General features: G+C 42.8%; 2 protein-coding genes across 3 annotated transcripts; both read left to right on the top strand.

The window, feature by feature from the left end:
• Positions 1–11003, top strand: LOC131195823 (glutathione S-transferase 2-like). 2 transcript variants are annotated; one of them, XM_058178078.1, is made up of 10 exons: positions 1–340; positions 2365–2443; positions 5556–5615; positions 6355–6426; positions 6696–6760; positions 7448–7529; positions 7626–7726; positions 8729–8824; positions 8919–9029; positions 10624–11003. In XM_058178078.1, the coding sequence occupies exons 1-10, from the start codon at positions 305–307 to the stop codon at positions 10717–10719; spliced, it is 798 nt and encodes a 265-aa protein (XP_058034061.1). In that variant the 5' UTR covers positions 1–304; the 3' UTR covers positions 10720–11003. The 2 variants fall into 2 exon arrangements, with proteins under 2 accessions (XP_058034061.1, XP_058034062.1); XM_058178079.1 differs by lacking the exon at positions 6355–6426 and having other exon boundaries at positions 4–340; positions 10624–11001.
• Positions 11004–15768: 4765 nt separating this feature from the next.
• LOC131195825 (glutathione S-transferase Mu 1-like) lies at positions 15769–24148 on the top strand. Its single transcript, XM_058178080.1, has 8 exons — positions 15769–15927; positions 19134–19209; positions 20909–20973; positions 21158–21239; positions 21333–21433; positions 22212–22307; positions 22388–22498; positions 23893–24148. Exons 1-8 carry the CDS (start codon positions 15892–15894, stop codon positions 23986–23988), a joined length of 663 nt encoding a protein of 220 aa, XP_058034063.1. The 5' UTR covers positions 15769–15891; the 3' UTR covers positions 23989–24148.
• Positions 24149–24206: the final 58 nt, after the last annotated feature.

Raw genomic sequence — 24206 nt, 5'->3', positions numbered from 1 at the left:
CGAACGACGTAGGTGACCTGAAGAGACGGGGCTTGTTTGACGCTGACTGGCGGTTCGGAAGAGAAATCGGGTTCGGCGAGTAAGGGGGCGGAACGGCCAACCCGCCACCTGCTTGTCCCCCACCTCGGGGAAAGTTTTCCCACCAGCGCTTTGCCTGTGTTGGGTGGGACTCGCCACAGGCTCCTCATTGGGACATCCCTCCGCTTCGGTATAAAAGCAGCTCTCGGGGATCTGCCGGTGGCGGGAGAGGAGTGCTTGAGACGAGAAGCAGAGCCGAGCACGTCCGACAGCCCCGGAGAAGAAGATGGAAGCCACGCTGGGCTACTGGAAGATCCGAGGGGTAAATAATCCGTGTAGAGCAGAGGTCTTCAAACTAACTTAGCAGCTTTAAGACTTGTGGACTTCAACTCCCAGAATTCTCCAGCCAGCTATGCTGGCTGGAGAATTCTGGGAGTTGACGTCCACAAGTCTTAAAGCTGCTAAATTTGAAGACCTCTGGTGTAAAGGGGGGCGGGGTGGCCAGCAGGACGGGACCGGGAGAAGACCATTGAAAAGCCTCCTTGTCTCGGGGCCTCGCTCCTGCCCAGGACTCGGCGTTCTCCGCCTTCGGATCAACCGAGGCTGAGAGGCTGCAGGCGGGTGGGCTAAGCCGGGGCGGGCAGAAGCGTTTTCTCCCGACGCTGAAAACAAAGCGGAGAGCTCCGGCGGCTCAGAGCTGAGAGCTCCGGAGACTCAGAGCGGGCTGAGCTGAAGGCTAGCGGGGCACGCCCCTTTCGGGTTCATTCAGCAACCGGTGGTAGGAGGATCGGGACCATTCTGGGGTACCGGGAGTTCTCAATTTTTACAGCCGTTTGGGTAGTGACCGGTCGAAGTTTCGAGAGCACTGAAAAAAGTGACTTATGATCCAGTGGTGAAATCCAATATTTTTTTTTACTACCGGTTCTGTGGGTGTGGTATGGCTTGGTGGGCGTGGCAGGGGAAAGGATATTGCAAATTTTCTGTTCCCTCCCCATTCCTGGGGGAAGGATATTGCATAATCCCCATTCCCAACCCACTCTGGGGCCAGCCAGAGGTGGTATTTGCTGGTTCTCTGAACTACTCAAAATTTCCGCTACCAGTTCTCCAGAACCTGTCAGAACCTGTATGATTGTTTTTCGCACTTATGATGGTTACAGCATCTCCATGGTCACATGATCAAAACTTGGCGACAACATATAAAACAACTGACAAGTTGCTACTTACTTACAACTGCAGTGACTCACTTAACCACTGTGGCAAGAAAAGTCATAAAACGGGGCAAAATTCATTTCACAACTGTCTTGCTTAGCAATGGAAATTTTGGGCTCAGTTGTGGTCATAAATTGAGGACTACCAGTAGCGATTAAAGGATCAGTCTAGGAATCAGGAGACCAAGAGTTCTAGTCCTGCCTTTGAGGGCAGGATGAGAAATCTTGATGGGAGGAATACCAGGAAACCTGCCTGTTTCCTTTGGCTAATCATTTGGCTTAGCTAAACCAGAGCAAATTGCTGCTATTAGAGGCTCCTGCCATCAGCTCCCAAACCAACCTACCTGTCCCTCTCTTCTGCTCACAGCAACCAATTTAGTTGTCTCACAAATGAAGGCGAATATAAGTATCCCAGGACTGGGGAAACGAATCCGGAACTTCAGTTTTGGGAATAATGTCAAGGTTCCAGAAATACCCCTTCTGCGTAAAAGAAACTCAGAGGCATTTTTTCTTTTTCTCAGAGTCCTTTACTAGCATGAGGAGACTGGCACACGATGAGTGCAATTCCCAAAACTGAAGTTCCGGATTCGTTTCCCCAGTTATACAAACCCCAATAGTCCCACCCCCCTGACCCCTCTGATGACCACACGGTCCCACGTTCTTCCAGTTCATTCGAGTAACTTCTTGCCACTCTTCCTGCAGACGTGAACACCATCCGACCTTGACCCTTTGAAGAATGTTACCATATCCCTCAACCCCCCCTCCTCCCCTCAGGATAAAAATGTGGCAGCGTCTGGAAACCTAAAGTTTAATATGGTTTCCAGGCCTGACAGTTGCAGTATCCAATCTGGGTCGGTCCCCGGGACCAGAGGTTTTGTCTTCTGAGCTTTTGGATTCATGCTGGATGGGCTTGGAAGACAAAATCTCTGGTCCCAGGGACCGACCCAGATTGGATACTGCAATTTAGGTGTCTGTTGGAAACCTATCAGCAGCACAGGAGCAAAGCAACACATGCTCCTCCTCACTTAATACTGGAAACTAATCAAACTATTTCAATTTTTTTATAAGGCTGTCTTGGGGCAATTATGAGTACCTATGAGTACCCAGTCTTATTTACCATGATATTCTTTTCCCGCAGTTGGCTCATCCCATTAGACTGCTCTTAGAGTATACCAAGACCCCCTATAAAGAGAAACACTATGGTCTCGATGAAAAAGGTAAGGAACTAAACAGGGGTTTTGAACTTCAAGGCGGCTTGACTAACTTTCTGGGAGAAGGATGCTGAGTATTTTCTGAACTGGCATATTGGCTCTTTCCAGGCTTAGAAATGTTGAGCAAATATTGGATATGTCTTAGCAGATTTTAACTTAGCGAATTTTAAACGATGCAGCAAACACCCAAAACAATGCACCCAATTTTCAAGTATTAGAATTGCTTGAAGAAACAAAAGCTACTTGGTTTCTGTAGCACAAATAAACTTGCCAAAGATTTACGATTTCTATTTTTTGCTATTGCTGATTTAGATACACGAATAAGAACAAAATGTCTGTTAATCTGTTTCAATGGCTATTCTATAAATATCGGTTGTTCTTGAACTCTGCTTGCATATTTGTATAAAATTGGTGTGATTGCTTCAGTGCTCACTTGAACCTAAGCACAGCATAAACAAATCCTAATCCTACCCATTGTCTTTCTTGTTCCCATTAAGTTTCCACCTTATCCTCAGCTCAAAAGTGGCTTAAATCATCATTAGCTTATTAGTATAAAAATAATATTTCCCCCTTATTTTGACACTGCCCAGTGACAACATCAAAGTGGGTAACGCTTTGGCATTCATTCCCTGGGAGGCAAAGTCAAAGTTGACCGTTTCTATTGTCAAAACAGTCCACAATTGGGACTGGCAAGTCAGTCATTAAGCAAATTGGTTGCTAAGGGAAATTTTGATTGTTCTTATGATCTTTAAAGACCTGTGAAGGTCGTAAATGCAAGGACTGATTGCAAAGTTTAAGTTTTCATCACTGTTGTAACTGTGAACAGTTGCTAAATGAGGATTACCTGCATGTGTGAATGGAGATTTGTTTGGGGCAGTGGTAAAATGTAAAATTTGTTACTACCTGATCTGTGGGCTTGGCTTGGTGGGGGGTAATGTTACTGGGTGGGCGTGGCCAACTTTTTTTTTTAACTTTTAAAAGCATTTTTTCTACAACCTCTTCAGCCAAAGAGGTTGTAGAAAAAATGCTTTTAAAAGGCTCTGACAATCCCAGCTGAGCCGCGTGATCATCAGAGGCTTTTTTTTTACTTTTAAAAGCACTTTTTTGGCCGAAGAAAAAATGCTTTTAAAAGTTAAAAAACCCAAAAACCTCTGATGATTGTGCGGCTCAGCTGGGCATGGGGTGGGGGCAGGGATTTTTGCTACTGGTTCTCCGAACCACCCACCACCATTGCTACCAGATCAGGTGATCCGGTCCGAACCAGGAGCATTTCACCCCTGGTTTGGGGGTTCAAGGAGAGCTTAGTCACTCTTCTCTGATCCCTACCCAGCCCCTGGGCTCTACCCAGCATATCTGTCCTGCTTTTGCCCTTTCCCCATTAACATTTTGATTCCTGAGTTCCTTTCATATCTGTCACCAACACCTACCCAATTTTTCCCCAGGAGGCAGCTTGTACAGTAATCTACATTGTTCTCAAAATGATGATTGTGCCATCATCCCAATTACTGGCCTTATTATTTGCATCCCAACATCTGATGCAAGTATGTTGACTTGTAACCTGCATTTTGGTCCTTGCCCCTTTTCCCTGCTGCAAATTCTCATGTGTTCAGTTTTTCAGTAATGTGCGGGAGACTAGAACACACCAGTCTCCATCCCACATAGGAAAGAATATAAGGAAACTTTGTGCTTATTTGCCAGTTTCAATCATGTTCCACCTGACTTCAAGTGAGAAAGTTGGTTGTCTGGGATCAAGTCGGAGTTTCATTTCTACTGGACAGAACCTAGATAGTTATAGCATCTGTTTTCTTCCGTTCTCTGGCTGCTGTTTTTCCTATAGGGTTCTTTATCTTACTGTATTTCTTTCTTGGGAGTTGCAGGCTGTAGAAAACCAGTTTAGAGAAGCTTGAATTCCAAAGACCCAAGCTATTCTGACTCCAGTGATCAGATTGATAGAGATACCTTCTGCTGATGGAAATATGTATTCTTGATTGAACATATTGAAAGGAGATAGCAGCAAAGCCAGAGAAAAAGCTTCTTGCCGTGAGTTGTACACTCACTGATCAGGGTAATAATTAGCAACGTTTTGGAAGAGACACAGAACCAGGATTGTCAATGGAGCAGTAGAAATTTTGATTTTCTCTGCCAGTGGATGATGTAGGTCCACCGATAAAATCATGACCCATTGATAATGGATCACTTTTCCTGCCCCCACCCTTCAAGTTGGCCCAAGAAGGTGAAATGAATCCAGAATGAGGTTTTTAGCTTCAAACAAAGTTGACAACTTGGGTTACCATAATCACTTGGTTAGGTATTATTTGTAAAGGCATCTTCCTTGGAAAATGTATATATAATAATGACCACTGTTGGAGTAGTTGTGGGAGGAAGTTGTTTCATTTTTAGAAAAAAATTGTGTCCTGGACAAACAATGGGTGAAATCATAGTATTTAGAGGCATGTAAAAAGTACATTTGGTGCCTGTACATTTTATATTGTTTAAGCTTTCTATTCAATATTTGCAAAATAGCATATATACAGTATTTTCAGAGTATAAGACATGCCTTTTTTTCCCCCTAAAAGGGCGTGAAAATTTAGATGCATCTTATACATCAAATGTAGCCCCGCCCACCCACTGGCCCCCACCCTTTGGCCTCTGCCTCCCAGCAATTTACTGCCTTGCAGCAAGCAGCAAGAAGAAACAGCCCATTTCAGCTTCAGCACAGCCTAATTAGCACAAGTTGATTGTCAGCTGTTTCAGGCTGCAGGGATTACCATTGCCTATTGCTGCTCGGGCTTCTGCTGCTTGCTGCAAGGAGGTAAATTGCTGGGAGCAGATTCTTTTTTTCTTGTGCTAATCAAGCTATGCTGAAAACGAAAATGAAAGTAAAGCAGGCTGTTTGCTGCAAGGAGGCAAAATTGCTGGGAGGCAAAGGCAGATTTCTTTTTCTTGTTTGCCTCACCAAAAAAGGTAGGTGCGTTTTATAGTCCGGAACGTCTTATACTCCAAAAAATATGGTAATACAAATACCATATATTGATATGGTATGCAATTGTATCTTAATGTGCATATCTAAATGCTGATGACTGTTATTTAAATATAAACATAATGTATCTTACCCTAGTGCAAAACAATGAATTGGAATCAGAAAATACTCCAAAGCAAATTGGAATACTTGGCATTGGTGAGTATAGATTGGGAACAAAAATGTTTTTTTTTCTAACTACAGAATACCGAATAACAAAGTTGGAAAGGACCTTGGACATCTTCTAGTCCAACCTCCTGCTCAGGCAGGAAACCCTGTACCATTTCAGACAAACAGTTGTCCAATCTCTTCTTTAAAAACCTCCAGTGTTGGAGCATTCACAACTTCTGGAGGCAACTTGCTCCACTGATTAATTGTTCTGTCAGGAAATTTCTCCTTAGTTCCAGGTTGCTTCTCTCCTTGATTAGTTTCCATCCATTGCTTCTTGTCCTGCCTTCAGGTGCTTTGGAGAATGGACTAGCTCCTTCTTTGTGGCAATTCCTTAAATATTGGAACACTACTATCAAATAAAATAGGGACTCATGTATAAACTGCAGTGTATGTCAGATGTAAAAGCAATGGGTCATTCATTGTATTTCCATATTGAAAAATCCTAATAGTTGAATTTGTCTGCCATGAAGCTACAAAAGGCAGTAGAACAAAGCTTTATCCAGCTTTAATCAGTCGGGGTGGATAGGACCTAAGCCTCATCTGCTGTAAAACGAGGACTTCAAGTTTGTCAGCAAAGGAGCAATACTGTGTTCAAGGCAACACTAGGAATACTATTTCAGATTAGCCAGCTTCAGCCTTAACCTCTGATTCAATAGAAATGGGAAGCATTCCATTCCCAGCATGGAATGGAAAGACTAACTGCAATCAGGACAGGCCCTCTCTGCAGTTCCAGAGCTGCTGGGATATCCAGGAATTCTATGTGCTGGATGGAAAAGTCAGTGCTGCACGCCCCAAAAAGGTGAACAATTGATTTTTGGCCTTTTTCTCACAGAATGGCTTTTGTGGAGAGGAGACAAAGCAGGGTGAGAGATGTAACGATGGAATTGGCACTTGACAAATCAACTTTAAATGAGAATGACCTTTGATGGGATCTGCTGTAATTACATTTTGCTGTAGGGATGTCAAAACAATGTTTCATATCTTTGCTGTTGTTGCAGCCACCAAACCTTCATTTTGCCCAATCTGTTTAAATGGACTTGCATTAACCATACATGTATCTGCTTACAGTTCCTAATATGGGTATAACTGAATGGACGTATGAGAAGGAGAAGCTGGGCTTGGACTTCCCAAATGTATGTAGCAGTTGTGGAATAAATAGTGGTACATTCTTTGGGTTGAGAGGGGATGGTGGATCAAGTTGCTCCTGTTCTTGTTAACATAGGTGAAAGCAATGAGGAAAGAGTCCCGAGATGTTATAGAGTCAGTCATGGCAGGCAAAATGTCTTGACTGAAGTCTGCTTGATTGCAACCACAGTCTATAACTGCACAGGGATGATGGGACAAGAAAAAAAATCAATGTGGTTGACCTTGGGACGACAATTCCTAATGTTTCACCTGAGCACAGTTGCAGGCTGAGACTTTTCAAAGCAAAATACTGTAGAAATAGTTGGAGGTTTAAGTGTACTCAAATTCTTTTATGGAAAAAGATGAAAGGACTGGGGAAAAAACTGAGAACGTTATATGCAAAAAGAATGTTTCAGGAGAACAGAATGAATAAGAATGGGAGAAATAATTGGATATTTCAGTTTAATCTCGGCAGGATCCAAAACTTACTATTCTGGCCACTGACAGCTCTGTGCAAAAAGCATTATATCCTAAGCAATGTGTGGTCATAAAAACATGAATTCAAGCCACTCTCAGAAAATATTCCTCTTGCTTCATTCCTAGAATTTAAGAATTGCTCAAGGGGCATGTTTGGACAATGTAATAATTCATAATACCTTTGCATCTTCACTCTTCTTCTTTTCCTTTCTCCCGAGCTCCCCTATCTTATTGATGGTGACATAAAGATTTCCCAAAGCAACGCCATCCTGAGATACATTGCACGCAAGCACAACATGTGTAAGTGGTTCAGACTCCCCTTCGGTGTTGCTTTAAAAATGATTTCCTTCAAATAATGGCAGATTCTTAGTTTTGTAGGACATTGTGTTGCCACAGGTGGTGAGACTGAAGAAGAAACGATCAGGATGGACATACTTGAGAACCACCTAATGGATTTCCGTATGAGCTTTGCAAAATTATGTTACAGCCCAGATTTTGTGAGTGTTGTGCTTTCTGTCTTCCTTCAAAATGCTATCAGACCAGGGGTACTATTCACTTACCTTTGCTACCAGTTTGCAAATGTGAGTGCGCGTGCGCCACCTCTGCACATGCACAGGGCCTTCCGCGCATGCACAGTGTTGTGTCTGTGCCCCCCGAGCCGGGACTACTGCCAGAAAGTGACTTGGAAAGTGTGGGGGAAGGACCGTCAGGATTTACCTCGGAAGCACTGGCTTCCCTGGCTCAGCTCCAGGAGCCAGAGGCAGGCCAGGTTGAAGAGATAACGAGGCCTTCGTCCCCTGACTCTTCCCCCCACAGGCCACACTTCCAGATCCAGCTGATGGCAATCAGGCCTGGCTGGACCCTAGGTTTCGTAGGCAGGAGAGGCGGGAACAACAGAAGGTGGGGTGGGGCAGGCCTAGGAAGTGCTGAGTCATGGAGCCACATCCCACAGGCTATAAAGGCAGCAAGAGCTGCTGTGCCTCTTTGTAGCAGGCAAAGCAACTGCTTAACTGTTGAAGTACTGTTCGTTCCTGGGTGACTCATCGGCGTCGAGGGAGATAACAGAGACACTTGGCAGACGCTCGCTATATTGCTGCCAGAGCTGATAGTGCCGGCTAATTAAGCCATCGCTCGGATGGAGGCGAGGGGGGACAGAGCACACAGATTGTCAAAAACGGAACGTGATGACGTCCAGGTCGGTGGGTGGAGCCTCCCACAGCCACTGCTACCAGTTCACCTGAGCCCGATAGAACTGGCTGAATTCCACCACTGTATCAGACTGTAACAGATGGTCTGAAGATGAGTTTGGGCTTGTTTTGGAGTGAGCGGATAGATTAATTTGATCCTCTATTCCTGGGTAGGAAGGAGAGAGAAAAGTTCTGCATTAGTGATTGAGCTGAGGGAAAGAAACAAAAAAGAAAAACGGGAAATTGCTAAGCTCAAAGTTTCATGACGATTTGGCTACAAACCAGTCTGTACATAACTGTCTCTTTTTGCAGGAAAAACTAAAGCCTGACTATTTGGAATTACTACCTGGGAAACTCAAGCTGTTCTCTCAATTTCTGGGGGACAGGCAGTGGTTTGCAGGAAGAAAGGTATTTATGTCTTTGCCAATTTACATCAAACTATGCAATTTGGCACATTTTATTCTTCCATTTAAAAATATTTTCCCGCTGTTAATTTTTCTAGCTCACCTACATAGATTTCATTGCTTACGATGCGCTAGATGTACATCAAATGCTGGACCCAAAATGCTTGGATCAGTTCCCAAATCTGAAGGAGTTCCTTCATCGCTTTGAGGTGAAATGCATTCTGCTTTATACATGAATCTCTACCAATAATTACTGAAAGTTTGCAGTAGTAAAGTGAATATGATTTTCATCCTAATAAAGCCAAGGTGTGAATCTAATAGTGCTCAAATGGCATCTAAGACAGGATCTTGGCAGCAAAGTCAGCATACAGCAGTTTAAGGGGAGACACTGGGAATATTTATTGGGACCTATAGAAAAATGGAGCAACTTACATTCCTTCCATCTCTCTATTTCCCATACTTAATAACTGTAATTGCTTTCTGACCTTACGGAAATGTCACATACAACATCATCTTAAAAATCCTTGGTAGATAATTTATCCTATACAAAGCTGTTTCAAAGGTTGCTACTTAATAGAATAACAGAGAATAACAGAGATCTTCTAGTCCAACCTTCCGTTCAGGCAGGAAACCCTATACCATTTCAGACAAATGGTTGTCCAATCTCTTCTTAAAAACGTCCAGTGTTGAAGCATTCACAACTTCTGGAGGAAAATTGTTCCATTGATTAATAGAATAGAATAGAATAGAATTTTTATTGGCCAAGTGTGATTGGACACACAAGGAATTTGTCTTGGTGCATATGCTCTCAGTGTACATAAAAGAAAAGATACGTTCATCAAGGTACAACATTTACAGCACAATTGATGATCAATATATCAATATAAATCATAAGGATTGCCAGCAACAAGTTATAGTCATACAGTCATAAGTGGAAAGAGATTGGCGATGGGAACTATGAAACGATTGTTCTGTCAGGAAATTTCTCCTTAGTTCTAGGTTGGTTCTCTCCTTGATTAGTTTCCATTCATTGCTTCTTGTCCTGCCCTCAGCTGCTTTTGAGATTAGGTTGACCCCCACTTCTGCGTGGCAACCTATGAGATATTGGAACACTGCTATCATGTCACTGCTAGCCCTTCTTTTCATTAGACATACCCAACTCCTGCAATCGTTCTTCATATGTTTTAGCTTCCAATCCCCTAATCATTGTTGCTCTACTCTGCACTCTTTCTAGAGTCTCAGCATCTTCTCCAAAAATGCACTGGAGAATTGGGGCAAGAATATTGGAAGGCATTTGTATTTCATTATTTAGCAAAAACTATATCAGGAATATAAAAGAGTATAGAGAAATAATAAAAACATATTCAGTAGTCTCTGGTTTTAGAAGGATCTGCACATCTTAAAATTATTCAGGAGGTGTGAGGCAAATGAATAAACGTGCTGAGTACTTTTCTCTTTGTACTGAAATGTGCATGTAAATAGAACTCTGTTTTCCTGCTTCATTTTGGTTCGGTTCTGATGACATTTTTGTAAGTTGCATTAAAAAGTATTGAAAACTTGGCCAGCTTTAATTTCTTAGGCAAACGGTCAGCTCCTGCAGCAGTGACAGAGCCAATAATTTCCAAGACCTTCATAGGAGTTGATAACTTCACTGAGGTTCACATTGCCAATTGAAAGCAAAAGAAATATAGCTTTTCAGATAGTAAACAGAAATGTATGGTTTTGTTCTTGCTTAGGCTATTGTGCTGTGTTAATGACAACACTAGGCAATGACAGATATCCTTCTTTTGGCTTTCTCGGTAGACCTTGGAGATGATTGCTCCCTACCTGAAATCAAGTCGCTGCATCAGAAGTCCCATCTTTTGGAGTTGTGCCATGTGGGGCGGCAACAAAATCTAGAAGAGACCACATATTTCAGGAGGGTAACAACTGGAACTGCTATATGAATGAGGGATCTTCATTAGTCCTCCATATTTCCAAGCTTGATTATGATTTTAAGACACGTGTTCACCTAATGAAGAATATAAGAGACTGAAAAAAAGTCTGTTTCTTAATCCCTCCCTGGTCTGTTTTCCCCACTTTAAATTTGGGCTCCAATGTTGCAGCGAAGGAGGTTGGTTTTTATAACATGAATAGAAAAGTTCCTAAATAAATTGTGCTTAGGTAACCAACTATGTTACTCCATGTTTTTTTCCTGAGACTCAACTTCATGTAATAGGGGAAAGGCAGATTAAGCTCATGAGGAGCCCTTTGAATCAGAATAGAGGTGGAAGGGACCTTGGAGGTCATCTAATCCAAGTAGGAGACCATATACCATTTCAGACAAGTGACTGTCCAGTCTTAAAAACCTCACAACTTCTGGAGGCAAGCTGTTTCACTGGTTAATTGTCCTTACTGCTAGGAAGTTTTGCCTTAATTCCAGGTTGCTTCTCTTCTTGGTCAGTTTCCATCCATTGTTTCTTGTCCTGCCCTCTGGTGCTTTGGAAAACAAGCTGAGTCCCTCCTCTTTGTGGCAGCCCCTCAAATACTGGAATACTGCTATCAAGTCCCCGGAGTCCTTCTTTTCTCTAGACTAATCTTTCATACGACTAGTTTTGATTTCCCAGCCCCTACAGTTTAATAAAAGCCATCTGTCTTCACTTATTAACTCAGAAGCACTGAGAAAAGGAGCAAGCCTCACTCCCCACCCCACCCCGCCAGCTGCCCTAGTTCTTGCAACAAAGGAAAAAGGCCCTCTTCTCTCTGTGCAGAAAGGAAAGCAAAAAAACAAAACAAAAAACTAGGCAGCCCGGACAAGTGAAAGGGCATATTGACAAAGTAGCATCAATCCCACCCTGTCTTTGTTCTACTGAGAGATAAGAAGAAAAGAATTGGATTTGCTAGATGGGTTGAAGCTTCAGAACGAGAGGGAAGGGGGGCTCCGCTGCCTATTGATGCACGGCCTCCAATTGCCAGCCCTCTTATACGCTGCTATCCGAAGAGCTTCAAGGTTGGGCATATCAGGTTCTCCTGCAGCAACTGAAGAAGCCATCCGCCCTGGATGTCTTTGGCCCACTTTTAGTGCAGGTGGGCCAAGGCCTCTGAAAATGGGCATCTACAGCAGGGGGCGCTAATGGGAGATTCCCATTCTGAAGGCTGCCCAGCATGTGCCAGAGCTGAGCAAATAGCAGCTGCATCATGCAAAGTAGCTGCCACTGCATATTCACCCCGACGCCCCTTTGGCATGCGCTGAAGGTTCCCCAGGACTGAGCCAATGAGGTTGATGTTGCAGTGATTATGAAATCTGCTGGCTTCTTTAAGATAGTGAATCGGGTCCCCTCCATCACAGCATGCTTCTTTTATTTCTCATTATTTTAAGCTGGGAGGTGCCCAAGTGGGTGTGGAAGGAGAGGCAAACCTACCAATCAGGGAAAGATCTGTAACCAGACACTTCCCATTCCTGCTGTAGTACTCTAATGGGGGGTGGCCGATGAACTGCAAGAAAGTGATGGCAGCAGTGCCGGGGAGAAAGCTAACCCCCTCACCTGTTGGTCCACTCACACCCTCAGTCGGGGTAAAATTCAGCAGGTTCTGACGAACCGGTAGTGGAAATTTTGAGTAGTTCGTAGAACCGGCAAATACCACCTCTGGCTAGCCCCAGAGTGGGATGGGATTGGAGATTTTGCAATATCCTTCCCCTGCCATGCCCACCAAGCCACACTCACCAAGCCACACCATGCCCACCACGCCACACCCACAGAACCAGAAGTAAAAAAATGTGAATTTCACCACTGCCCTCAATCTTTTTTGATTAAGAACAGACTGCAACAGTGGAAAACTGGGATTCACAATAGCATTGCTAATTTCATGACAGCAGTGGGTAGGCAGCCCTTGGATTCCATAATGGGAAAACTGAAAATGAGATTTACAACTTTTTCACAGGGATTGAGAAATCTGAAATCTCTCCCAAAGACTATAAAATGCACACACCCACACTTTTTGGGGAACGCATGTTATAAAGCTGTTTGGGATACAGCATCTGCTTGTGATGCTGGGACACATCTACCATAGTAAATTCAATGCATAGTTAAATATGATTTATAGAGTTTACCAGCTGTTTAAGATTTAATATAGCAGAAAGTATCCCCCCCTCCTCCCAACCCCAAACAATTATTTCTTCTAATTAAAGATTTTTTAAAAAACCAAATGTCTTCTAGAATTGTCACAAACACAGTTAAAATATCAAAGTCATTTTTGGTTCCTTCTTTCTTTCTTTCTTTCTTTCTTTCTTTCTTTCTTTCTTTCTTTCTTTCTTTCGCTTTCTTTCATTTCTTTCTCTCTCTCTCCTTTCTTTTCTCTCTCTCTCTCCCTCCTTCCCTTCCTTTTTTTTGCATTTTGCTTGTTCTCTTTAGTTCATGTCATATATTTGGCTCTGTGCCAAAACATGGTGAAATAATGAACCTCACTGAAATCATGTGCGACATTGTATAAAATGGTGAGCATTATACTGTTCACCAACACTGCCGGCAGATTGTGCCAGTGAACAAGGGGAAGGTTGATACAGAAGAACTAAAAACTGCACCAGTTCAAAGAACTCTATCTTAGCTCAGTACTCTTCAATATCTTCATAAACAATTTAGATGAGAGGAGAGATTGGGTACTCATCAAATTTGCAGATGACACTAAGCTGGCAGGAATAGCCACCACTCCAGAAGGTAGGCTCAAGATACAGAAGGATCTTGACAGACTGTGCCCTATCTAACAAATGAAATTCAGTGGTGAGAAAAGTTAAAGTTCTACATTTAGGCAAGAAAAGCCAAACACACGGGTATAAAATAGGTGGTACCTGGTTCAATACCGTGTTTCCCCAAAAATAAGACCCTGTCTTACATTTTTTGAACCCTGAAATAAGCACTTGGCCTTATTTTCAGGGAGTCTTCTTATTTTGGGGAGCATGAAGTGAGACAGGGCTCCTCTTTCAGTCTTAACCCTAACCAGAGGAAATGGTGGGGACCGACTATGCATGCAATTAAAAATTTTCGGGGAGGGCTTATTTTAGGGGAAACAGGGTAGTGGTGACTGTGAGAGGGATCTTGGAGTCCTAGTGGACATTCAAATGAGTCAGCAGTGTGTTCACCTGTCAAAAAAGCCAACACATTAGGCTGCATTAACAGAGGGATAGAATCAAGATCATGTGAAATCTTAGAAGTGTTAGGACTTGTACATTCCAGAGTTCTACCCTACAGACATTTGGATTAAAAATGAAAAGATATAACAAAGGATCAATGATTCCATTTCAGCTGCTATTATGCAAGTAGAATCAGGCGGATGTGGGAAAAATGAGATACTGTAAAAACAATTTTGAAAATATCCTTCATTTAAAGTGTCACATTAAAGGACAACACCTAGCAACTCTGATTTAGAAAATGCAGCTAAACAATCAAGCCTGGTTAGTGCATGTCTGCAGGCTATGCAAAAGAAAAGTCAAGATAATGGCTACAGTGGTGCAATTGAAGTTCTGCTTCTTTATTTTTAATGTTGCATTAAAGATATACTGCTCCCTTTTTATAACCCTGTAGTCTATTAAATTTGGGGTAGAGTCAGGGCAACTGGATGGATCTGCCCTTCCTGATCCTACGTGGCAGATCATTTTTTCTTAGCACCCAAGCAGGGAAATATCTGCTCCTACCTAGGATTGAACTCTCAACTGATTGAACTCTCAAGTGAGGCGAGCATCTTCGCCACTGGACCACTATCGCACCAACTATACATACACGTGGATGGTATTTAGATCAGACCATGAGGAGTGCTTGGTGTCTCTGACCTTGCTTGTTTTCTTGCAGAGGTTTCATTATCCAGACTAGGTAGCACTTATGTTACCTAGTTTGGGGTAAAGAAAACAAGCAAGGTCAGAGAGCACCAAGGACCCCCTCGTGTCAACCCTGAGCTGCAAATATTCTCCTTTGTACTAGATCACAGTCACACCATCGTGGTCACTGCCGACAAATTTCAAAACCTGTGATTCAGTCAGGCTTCGAACCGCACTTTTTTTGTTTTCAGCCTTGATTATTTTCAGCCAGAAATCACGGTTGAAATAACATAAAGCAAATCTGTTTAAGGAGAGAGAAGATTGGACGGGCAATTCTGCGGTTCCCGGTCTCACCTTTGACTAGGGAAAAGTTTGCTGCTAAGCCCTAACGCGCGCGCCAACCGCTTGCTCCGCATTTCCTATCGAATTCACCCCCGCTCGAAGTTCTTCTTGGTCCACGCACTTGGACCGCGCGTTATGCAATCGTTAACAACAGTTTCGGCAATGTCAGAAGCCATTAGCGCTATTTCTCATTCCTCTCTAGTATAGAATAGAATTTTTTATGGGCCAAGTGTGATGGGACACACAAGGAATTTGTCTTGGTGCATATGCTCTCAGTGTACATAAAAGAAAAGATACCTTCATGAAGGTACAACATTTACAACACAAATGATGGTCATAGGGTACTGATAAAACACTTAATGATAGTCATAGGCTACAAATAGAATAGAATAGAATAGAATTTTTTATTGGCCAAGTGTGATTGGACACACAAGGAATTTGTCTTGGTGCATATGCTCTCAGTGTACATAAAAGAAAAGATACGTTAAAGATACGCTAAAAGAAAAGATAAGCAATCAGGAAACAATCAATATTTCTACAGTACAACCACCAGACCTGCAAAAGGGTCTCTACCAATGCCGGATCTAATCGGACTTAAAAGAGGGCAAATTTCCAGAAGACCCGTTCAATTTCCACCCAAACTCAAATCCCAAATTCAGCAAAAAAAACCGCTCTTCCGAAGGGGCCGGCGGCGGCGGAACGAGCAGTTCCAAGTTGCAATTGAAGACTTCTGGTACTGGGCTGCCGGCCAGCCCCACCCACTTTGGAGAAAACCCCCTCCCCCACAACTCTCACTGCCTGGTTTGGCCATCAAGGCGGCGCTTTATTAATGTATGAAGCCCCTCCCAGGCGGAGTCTACCTCTTTAGGTTGCAGAGCCCAGTTTCCCGCGAAGCGAGGAGTCGGCGGTGTTAGCGACAGAGGCGAGGAGCTGCGAGCGCCATGACGATGATTCTGGGCTACTGGGACATTAGAGGGGTGAGTCGCTCGGGCAGAACAATAAAAAAACAAAAACCGGGACTGGCTTTGCTTTTCCCCGGTTGCCCTGCAGGACCTGCTGCTCTCTTCTCTCGCCGCTGCCACCAACGATGCCGGCGGGGCTGCAGGTTGGAGCCGAGGCGTGCAGGAAACCCGGCCGCCTCTCCTGCAGGGCGCTCGAAGCTGTTTGAAAAGACGGGGAGATTCCCCCGCGCCCCAGTTAAGGCCTTTCTCTGCCCGCGGGCGACTGGGAGGAGAGGCGGCGGTTCCGCGGGCTTCTCATGACTTTTCTCCGGTTTCCGGCGGGGGCACTGCCAGCCTGGCTGCTTGCAAGACCAGCTGGGTTTCTCTTACACGCGGGCATTTGTTTCATCGGAGGGGGAGGAGGAGGAGGCCTGCTTCGGTCTCCTGCGCCTGTAGACCGAATAAGTTCGCTGCCCGAAACGATTTCGCTTTTTTCTTCCAGCGGGGCCCCTTTTTTGTCCCGGGAGAGGAGAGGGGTGTCCCCGACCTATTGAGTAAAATTGGCAGTTGAATCTAAATAAACGTTGCCGGAATTGCCGTGCAAAGGAGAAGATGGTTATATGATCACGTTCACCGTTAAAGCAGATTTAACATTTTCAACGTGCCTTTTTTTTTTTACATTTCCCCTGCTACTTGGTTCTCACAATGAAATCAGGTGGTCATTCCTGGAGGAATATCTCTTCTTTTTCCTGTCCCGTAGATAAAAGGGTGGGAATGTAAGTTCAGTAAATTGAATAAACAAACAACCTTCCTGATTGCATATTAACCTTCCAAGATCACAGCTTTAAAGTCCAGCAGGAAATCATTTTCTTTGTTCCTTATTCACAAAAGAAAATCCGCCACCCAAGAAGGAGATTTAGTGTGGCTCCTGGTCCAAAAGAGTTGCCTGCCCTGTCTATTTGTGAATACAATGGAATTGGAAAAATGGTGACTGCTATGTGTTTAAAATGTTTGGAACAGAAATCTCTCTTTATTTCTACTGCTGAGATTGGAGAATATATAAGCCCTCTGTCTGAACCAGTGCTCCCCTTGGTTCCCCTTATATTTTATATATATATATATTATTTGCATTTATATCCCGCCCTTCTCCAAAGACTCAGGGCGGCTTACACTATGTTAGCAATAGTCTTCATCCTATTTGTATATTTATATACAAAGTCAACTTATTGCCCCCAACAATCTGGGTCCTCATTTTACCTACCTTATAAAGGATGGAAGGCTTGGGCCTGGTGGGACTAGAACCTGCAGTAATTGCAGGCAGCTGTGTTAATAACAGACTGTCTTACCAGTCTGAGCCACAGAGGCCCAGATAAAGAAAAATAAGTTTTGTTGGAAGCACTGGAAAATATTGAAGGAGCTCAAAGAACCATTAACAGGATTTAAGTAGCAGAGTTTCCTGTTCAAGTGGCTCTAGTTTATCCAGCCTAAATAGGGGTCCTCCAAATATATTGAACCAGGGTTCTCCAACCTCAGCAACTTTTAAGACTTGTGGACTTCAACTCCCAGCAAAGCTGGCTGAGGAACTCTGGGAGTTGAAGTCCACAAGTCTTAAAGTTGCTGAGGTTGGAGACTCCTGGGTTGGACTACAGTTTCTGTCATTCTGCCTGGCAATGCTGGGTAAGAACAGGGATTGTTTTAATGTAAGGTTAACTGGAGAGCAATGTGGAGGAGCAGATTGCTTAGCAAATTGCAGGAATCGGTGCTGCCTTCTTTCCCTTCCATTTGAACCATTTCCTCAGCGTGTGCTTGGCAGAGTTTCCAATAAAGCTGTAACCTTATCATAGGTGTGGGAGAAGACATTTTATGGAGCTCTGGCACCGGCAGCAAATGCAGTATATAGCAGACAACAAAAGGCATTTTTCCTTTTGAAGGAGTGGACAGTCCAAAAGAGAGGAAAAGGAGTATATAGAACCGATCAGAATAACAGAGTTGGAAGGGACTTTGGGAGTTTTCTAGTCCAACCTCCCTGTTCAGGCAGGAAACTATACAACCCAATACCTATACAGAAAACCCTATAGCAGCACACCAAGACAAAGCAGAATGTAAAAAGGGTGCAAGAGCTCTACATGATGGCCATTAAGTGAAAAAGAAAAACAACCTCGTAGAGAGGAGACCTAAAAGCAGAACTGGCTTAAGAAAGAAACGGTGTATGATAGTAATAATATAGAGCCGTGATGGCAAACCTATGGCATGTGTGCCATAGATGGCATGTGGAGCCATATCTGTGGGCATGTGAGTGTTGCCCTAGCTCAGCTCCAGCATGCATGTGCGTGCCAGCCAGCTGATTTTCGGGCCTTCCGGGCCCACAGGAAGTCAGGAAACGGGCTGTTTCCGGTCTCCGGAGGGCCTCCGGGGGGATGTGGAAGGCTGTTTTCACCCTCATCAGGCTCCTAGAAAGCCTCTGGATGAAAAACGGGTCCACTGGGCCATAATCACTTTGAAATGTCCATTTTAAAAAAATAAAACATCTCACCAACCCTTATGGAGAGGTACAAAAAAACCCCACCTGTCCAGGGTCAATGATGTTGTGTCTTCTGTTGAGTTTGGGTCAGTCTAATTGGTAGAGTTTAAAAATAAACCACGACAAGCACCTGGTTGGAGAACATTAAATATATGTTTTTCTTCTACCAAACATAAGTATACCTTCATAGTTTTGAACCGCTTCTTTCTCAAGGCCCATGGGGATCTTTTGCTAGTTACCAAGTGTTAAATCATATAAATCTGGTCTTGGCAAAGAAGAAGGAATGTACAAATCATTGTGGGAGGAGTTCAGTCCCAAGGAGGAAGAAAAATTGAGAAGAAACTCGAAATAACCTTGCCTTGATTTTGCTTGGTATGAGATGAAGTAGTGCAGAACTCTTGATAGAGGCTTTCAAAGTGCCTGTCATTCTACCCAGTAAGAATAAAGAGCATTCCTGAAATCTCTACTGTGTCCATTTCTTTTTACCTCAACGGGCTCTCATCAGATCTGTAAAAGTAACAGAGTTGGAAGGGACCTTGGAGGTCATCTAGTCCAACCCTCTGCTCATCTAGTGTGGGAGACCTACACCAGGGATTCAAACCGCCGACCTTTCTGATCAATAAGCAATAAACAATAATTAGCCACTGAGCCACCTAATCAGGCTATCTTGTGAAAAATTACTTCACCCATCTGATGGCTGGTTTGCTTGTTTTCTTTACAGCTTGCCCACGGCATTCGATTGCTGCTTGAATACACAGGAACACCTTATGAAGATAAGTTATACAGCTGTGGAGAAGGTTTGTGTGCCTTGCCGGGTTTCATTTGTACCAAAGTCCTCTCCTCCCCCTTGTTTTCTTCTGTAAATATAACTTGTTGAATGTAAATATTAGCTCAGCTCTTCATTCAAAAGAAACTCTCTTCGTTTCTAGCTTTTGAGTATTCCCAAGAATTTGGGGAATGTGTTCTTGCTCTACACGAATGTATAAAAGCTTCGAGTAGAAGAAAAGCAGAGTAAATTATGAAAACATTCCTTAAGTTACCTAAGGTAGGGTGGTGTGCACAATAATTAGATGGAGCTGTTCATTGAACGCTGGGCTGTTATACAACTGTTGTATTAGAACTTTTCCAGATGATCTCTCTTAGTGCAATATTATGGGCCTCTTTCCAAAGCCATTAACTTAAGGTAATTTTCCTTTATATAACAAGGCTCCTTTCATCATCTCAGGCAACTCCCTTATTTTGGCATATGTTGCCGTTAGAACTAGGTTCATCCAGACTGTCATCTCATTAGGGCTAATAATGATGTTTGGGTGCCTATCAGAAATTATTAAATAATAATTTTGTTCAGCATTGCAAATTTCAGTGCTCTTGAGCTGGCTTTAGGCAAGTCCTATGGAGTATAATAGTGTTCTTCTAATGCAACAAGGATGTTGCATAATCTATCACTACAATTGCAGGCTTCTAATCCAGCAGAATATCTCCATTTATCTCTGTTGATTCTTGGTCTTTCTCTACCTGGATACCAAAGCACTCGAGGGCCTTACCTGTTTCCCATTCCTTCTCTCTAACCTTGCTCTTTTATATTTATACCCATGCACTGCTTTGTAAGATTTCTTAGTTTTATTTGCAAGTTACTTTCAGGTCAACCTTAGTAAAATAGGTATTAAAGATGTGGGAGAGATTTTGGCGATACAGGATATTCTGCGATAGCTTGAAGTGCTCCCTCCCCACTCCTCATTTACAATGTTTTTCTGACATCTTCCCACAAGTCAATCGGGAAGCCTGGGAAGCTTGTAGGGAGAAAGGGGGTTGATGGGGGTCATATGACCACAGCAGCAGTTCTGAGTATGCTGGTAGCCACCTCATATTATACTGGCTCCAAATTCTCTTCTTCAAATAGGGCATCTAAATCTGAGAAATAAACCACTCTAATTATTTATTGTGCCAAATATTTATGGGGTTTTCCATTTATCCACCTGGAGGATGATTTTTTTCATGTGGCTTGATCTTGCCAAATTGTTTCCTTGAAACAATTTGTAGAATATTACACGACGTTCTGGGGAATATTCTTGGTATGAAACCAAGAATTCAGATGACCCGTAGAAGTCTCACAATATATTTAACCAGGTCAACTGCTTAATGGCTGTTACCAGCATGCTAAGCTTGGCTTGCTTACCTCTGTTAATTTTTATTTTGTGATTTGATGTGTTATATAAACCTAGCCCATTTAGTTACTTTATGGTTCAGTGCAATGGACAAACTCCAAAAATTGGATTAATTCAGTAGCCAAGCTATGCTTATCATGCAACCAGTCATTAAATGGCAGAGCTAAACTTGTCAGCATTTGGTATGGTACTTGCTATAATTGGGTCAGGAAAAGCATGCACTTTTTGGCATTTCTTAAAATTGATTGCTTTGTCTAGTGAAAGGTAAGCAGTTTATATCTTATTTAAATTTTCTGGATGCCTGAACTTTCTATCTCCCATTTTCTACCAGCTCCGGATTATGATAAAAGTCAATGGATCAATGAAAAAGAAAAATTGGGGTTGGACTTCCCTAATGTAAGTAACTGTATGTATAATGGTTGGGAAGAATATCTTATCAATATGCTGTTTTCCATGGTATTTGTATATGAGGACGTGGATAAAGAGGATAGTTGAAGGACAATTAGATAGAGAGCAATCATGTGAAAGCCTAACATGGCAAAGATTTGTTCTTAAGCAGTTCATTCTGTTTATCTTCCAGCTTCCATACTTAATTGATGGCAAGACCAAATTGACACAGAGTAACGCTATTATCAGGTACATCGCACGCAAGCACCATCTTTGTAAGTATACCTGAGCTCTTATGGAAGCTGAATTGGCTGATTAAAACCTGTTTCCGCTGCCCAGTATGTCTCATCTCTCTATACTATCTGCAGGCGGCAAAACTGAGGAAGAAATTATCAGAGTGGACATGCTGGAGAATCAAGTGATGGATTTCCGTATGGGCTTGGTGATGATTTGCTACAGTCCTGACTTTGTGAGTTGAGTCACTTTCATTTCCATTTTCTAGTAAACTGGAATAAAGAAATGATGCCATGTAATGCTGTACGAACTAAAGACTGGATCCAATTATAACACAGAAAACATAGTTAGTGGGTGTGTCTCTGAAGGTTTCTTGTGGCAAGTGTATAAAAGTGATGTGTAAGCATCTGCCAATATCTGTGTCAATTTTCTGGGAATCAAGATGGAGAGGGTTTTTTTAAGGGCTATTGCCTGTAGTCAGGCATTAATGAATTTGGAAAAGTCTACATGTGAAGCCTCCAGATATGAACTTCCCAGTTCTTGATGTTGATCTTTGCAGACACTTCCATGTTAAACTTAATTATCTGCTGGTATTTGAAATCAATTTGTGAATATCTGCAATGGGGAATTGTGTTGTGTGCTTGCATAATGCTTCAAATAATAAACATGTCAACTAGCTCTCTAAAAGTTAAAATGCAAAGGAATTTTCATTCACTTTTCAGTAGAGTTGCTGTATAGATATGAGTTATGTTTGCTGGTCATAAAACAAAATTTTAATCCTTTGTGCTTACATTGCACATATATTGCTATGGTAGTTGGACTGGAAGGAATACATTTTATGTGACCCAAAGGTACTGTCAAATAGTTCAGTACTGCTGTAATGCCATCAGGATGTAAGGAGTAACTTTGGCTTCCTCTGATGGCTCTTGGATGGAGCATGTTAAATTCCAACACTGTTGAGTAGAAACAAGCAATGGTTTCAATTCCATTTTTTCTACTTGCTTGTTTTGCAGGAGAAACTCAAGCCTGGATATTTGGAGCAGTTACCAGGGAAACTGAAACTCTTCTCCCAGTTTTTGGGGGATAGAAAGTGGTTTGCTGGGGATAAGGTACATGCATAGCTATACCTGGGTATCCTTGGGCAGGTCTGATCTTTTTGGTGACTCACTATTGATTTTTTCTCTCCCAGATCACATTTGTTGACTTTCTCATGTATGATGTACTTGATCAAAACCGCATGTTTGAACCCAAGTGCCTTGATCAATTCAAGAATCTTCAAGATTTTCTGACCCGTTTTGAGGTTAGCTTTGGCTTCATGAAATTTGCTGGCTAGTGGATCTTGTGACTTAATTTACTGGGTTTTGGCAGAAACTGACAGATTAATCCACAGCATTTATCTGTTGGCTAGATTGGATGCCCAAATTGGCGTGGGCAGAAATATATGAAAAATACTATCCTTATGGCAGCGGTGGATTTCAAAAAATTTTAATACCAGTTCTGTGGGTGTGGCTCAGTGGGCGTGGTGTGGCTTGGTGGATGTGGCAGGGGAAGGATACTGTAAAATCTTCATTCCCACCCCACTCCAGGGGAAGGATACTGCAAAATCCCCATTTCCTCCCGATCAGCTGGGATTTGGGAGGCAAAGAATAGGTTGGAGCAGGGCCAGTCAGAATTTTTGCTGCTGATTCTCCGAACTACTCAAAATTTCTGCTACTGGTTTTCCAGAACTGGTCAGAACCTGCTGAAACCCACCTCTGCCTTATAGTATGGACTACGGTCCCTTTAGTATATGAAACAAGCACCAGAAGGTTTGGTGGTAGATTCCCTTCCATACTTTTATTTGATGTACATTTTCCTATGATGAACTGGTTGCTAACAGTGCAAGGACTTTAAAGTCTACTACCAAGTGGTAAACTTGTAATTGGTATACATGTGTGATAAGTAAAAGATACTATCATAATTGAATGATTTCAGAAGGTGCAGGTTGGAAATCTACTGACTATCTGTGTAAATGCAGCTTTTTTTTTAGCTGCCCCCAAGCCCCTCCCCAAGACTATGGATTTAAAATAATGAGTAACTATAAAAAACTGAAAGTTTTCCCTCCAATTCTGGGTGGAAAGCAAAATATAATTGGCACTAAAATCTAGCAGCCATTCGCTAACTCAGAGTTCCCCAAGCTTTCTAGCTTTTTTTTTTGGGAGGGGGAAGAGGGGATGTATGCAGTTCCATTTGGAGTGCATGTGCGCATGCTCAACCTCTGCTTGCACAAGTGGGGGTTGGGGACCCCTGCCCTAACTGGTTTTTGGACTTCATCCCCATCATCTTTCCCAACTAGGCATGGCAGCAGAGGTTGAAGGGAAAAGCATGTGGAGGGTACTTTATTAATGTGGTTTCATCTAGATTAGGGGTCTCCAGCCTTGGCAACTTTAAGACTTGTGGACTTGAATTCCCAGAGTTCCTCAGACAGCTTTGCTTTGCTGTCTGAGGAACTCTGGGAGCTGAAGTCTACAAGTCTTAAAGTTGCCAAGGTTGGAGACCCCTGATCTAGAACGTATTTTTAGTATAGAAGAAATGAATGTGGTTGCCCTGATGGTGGGTTTATTGGGTGGTTGGTAGGAGTATGCCTCCTTGAGCTTTTGGCCTACTAACAACTTCTCTCAATCTCCTAAATATTTCTTTTGTCTGCATCCTCAGGCCCTGGAGAAAATTGCTGCTTACATGAGTTCCAGCCGCTTTATAAAAACTCCAATTAACAATAAGATGGCCAAATGGGGTAACAAGAAAGCATAAAGAAAAAAAATTGTTGCTGGATGAGATATTCCCCCCTTTTTCTCCATTCTTATGTTGGGTGGAGTTGGTAAGAAAAAGAATGGATTTTCTGTAGAATTGTGATGTTTAGGTATTTGGAAGGCAGCAGTGCTCAATAAAGTATCTTGGAATTACTTCATAATATTGTCCTGTTTGGTACACTGTCATATACTTTTGGTTTGTAATCTCACACCTCCTGT

The sequence above is a fragment of the Ahaetulla prasina genome, chromosome 3, assembly GCF_028640845.1.
Source record: "Ahaetulla prasina isolate Xishuangbanna chromosome 3, ASM2864084v1, whole genome shotgun sequence".
Lineage (NCBI taxonomy): Eukaryota > Metazoa > Chordata > Lepidosauria > Squamata > Colubridae > Ahaetulla > Ahaetulla prasina.
The sequence above is the reverse complement of the archived record's forward strand: the minus strand, read 5'-3'. Positions and strand labels throughout refer to the sequence as shown.

What these genes read in the sequence shown, in the direction of transcription:
- LOC131195823 (XM_058178078.1), top strand. Translation starts at nt 305, where the DNA reads ATGGAAGCCACGCTGGGCTACTGGAAGATCCGAGGG. An exon ending in TGGGCTTGGACTTCCCAAAT is followed by an intron (nt 6,761 to 7,447) that starts GTATGTAGCAGT and finishes CTTTCTCCCGAG; the next exon opens with CTCCCCTATCTTATTGATGG. An exon ending in AGTTCCTTCATCGCTTTGAG is followed by an intron (nt 9,030 to 10,623) that starts GTGAAATGCATT and finishes CTTTCTCGGTAG; the next exon opens with ACCTTGGAGATGATTGCTCC.
- LOC131195825 (XM_058178080.1), top strand. Translation starts at nt 15,892, where the DNA reads ATGACGATGATTCTGGGCTACTGGGACATTAGAGGG. An exon ending in GTTATACAGCTGTGGAGAAG is followed by an intron (nt 19,210 to 20,908) that starts GTTTGTGTGCCT and finishes ATTTTCTACCAG; the next exon opens with CTCCGGATTATGATAAAAGT. An exon ending in AGTGGTTTGCTGGGGATAAG is followed by an intron (nt 22,308 to 22,387) that starts GTACATGCATAG and finishes TTTCTCTCCCAG; the next exon opens with ATCACATTTGTTGACTTTCT.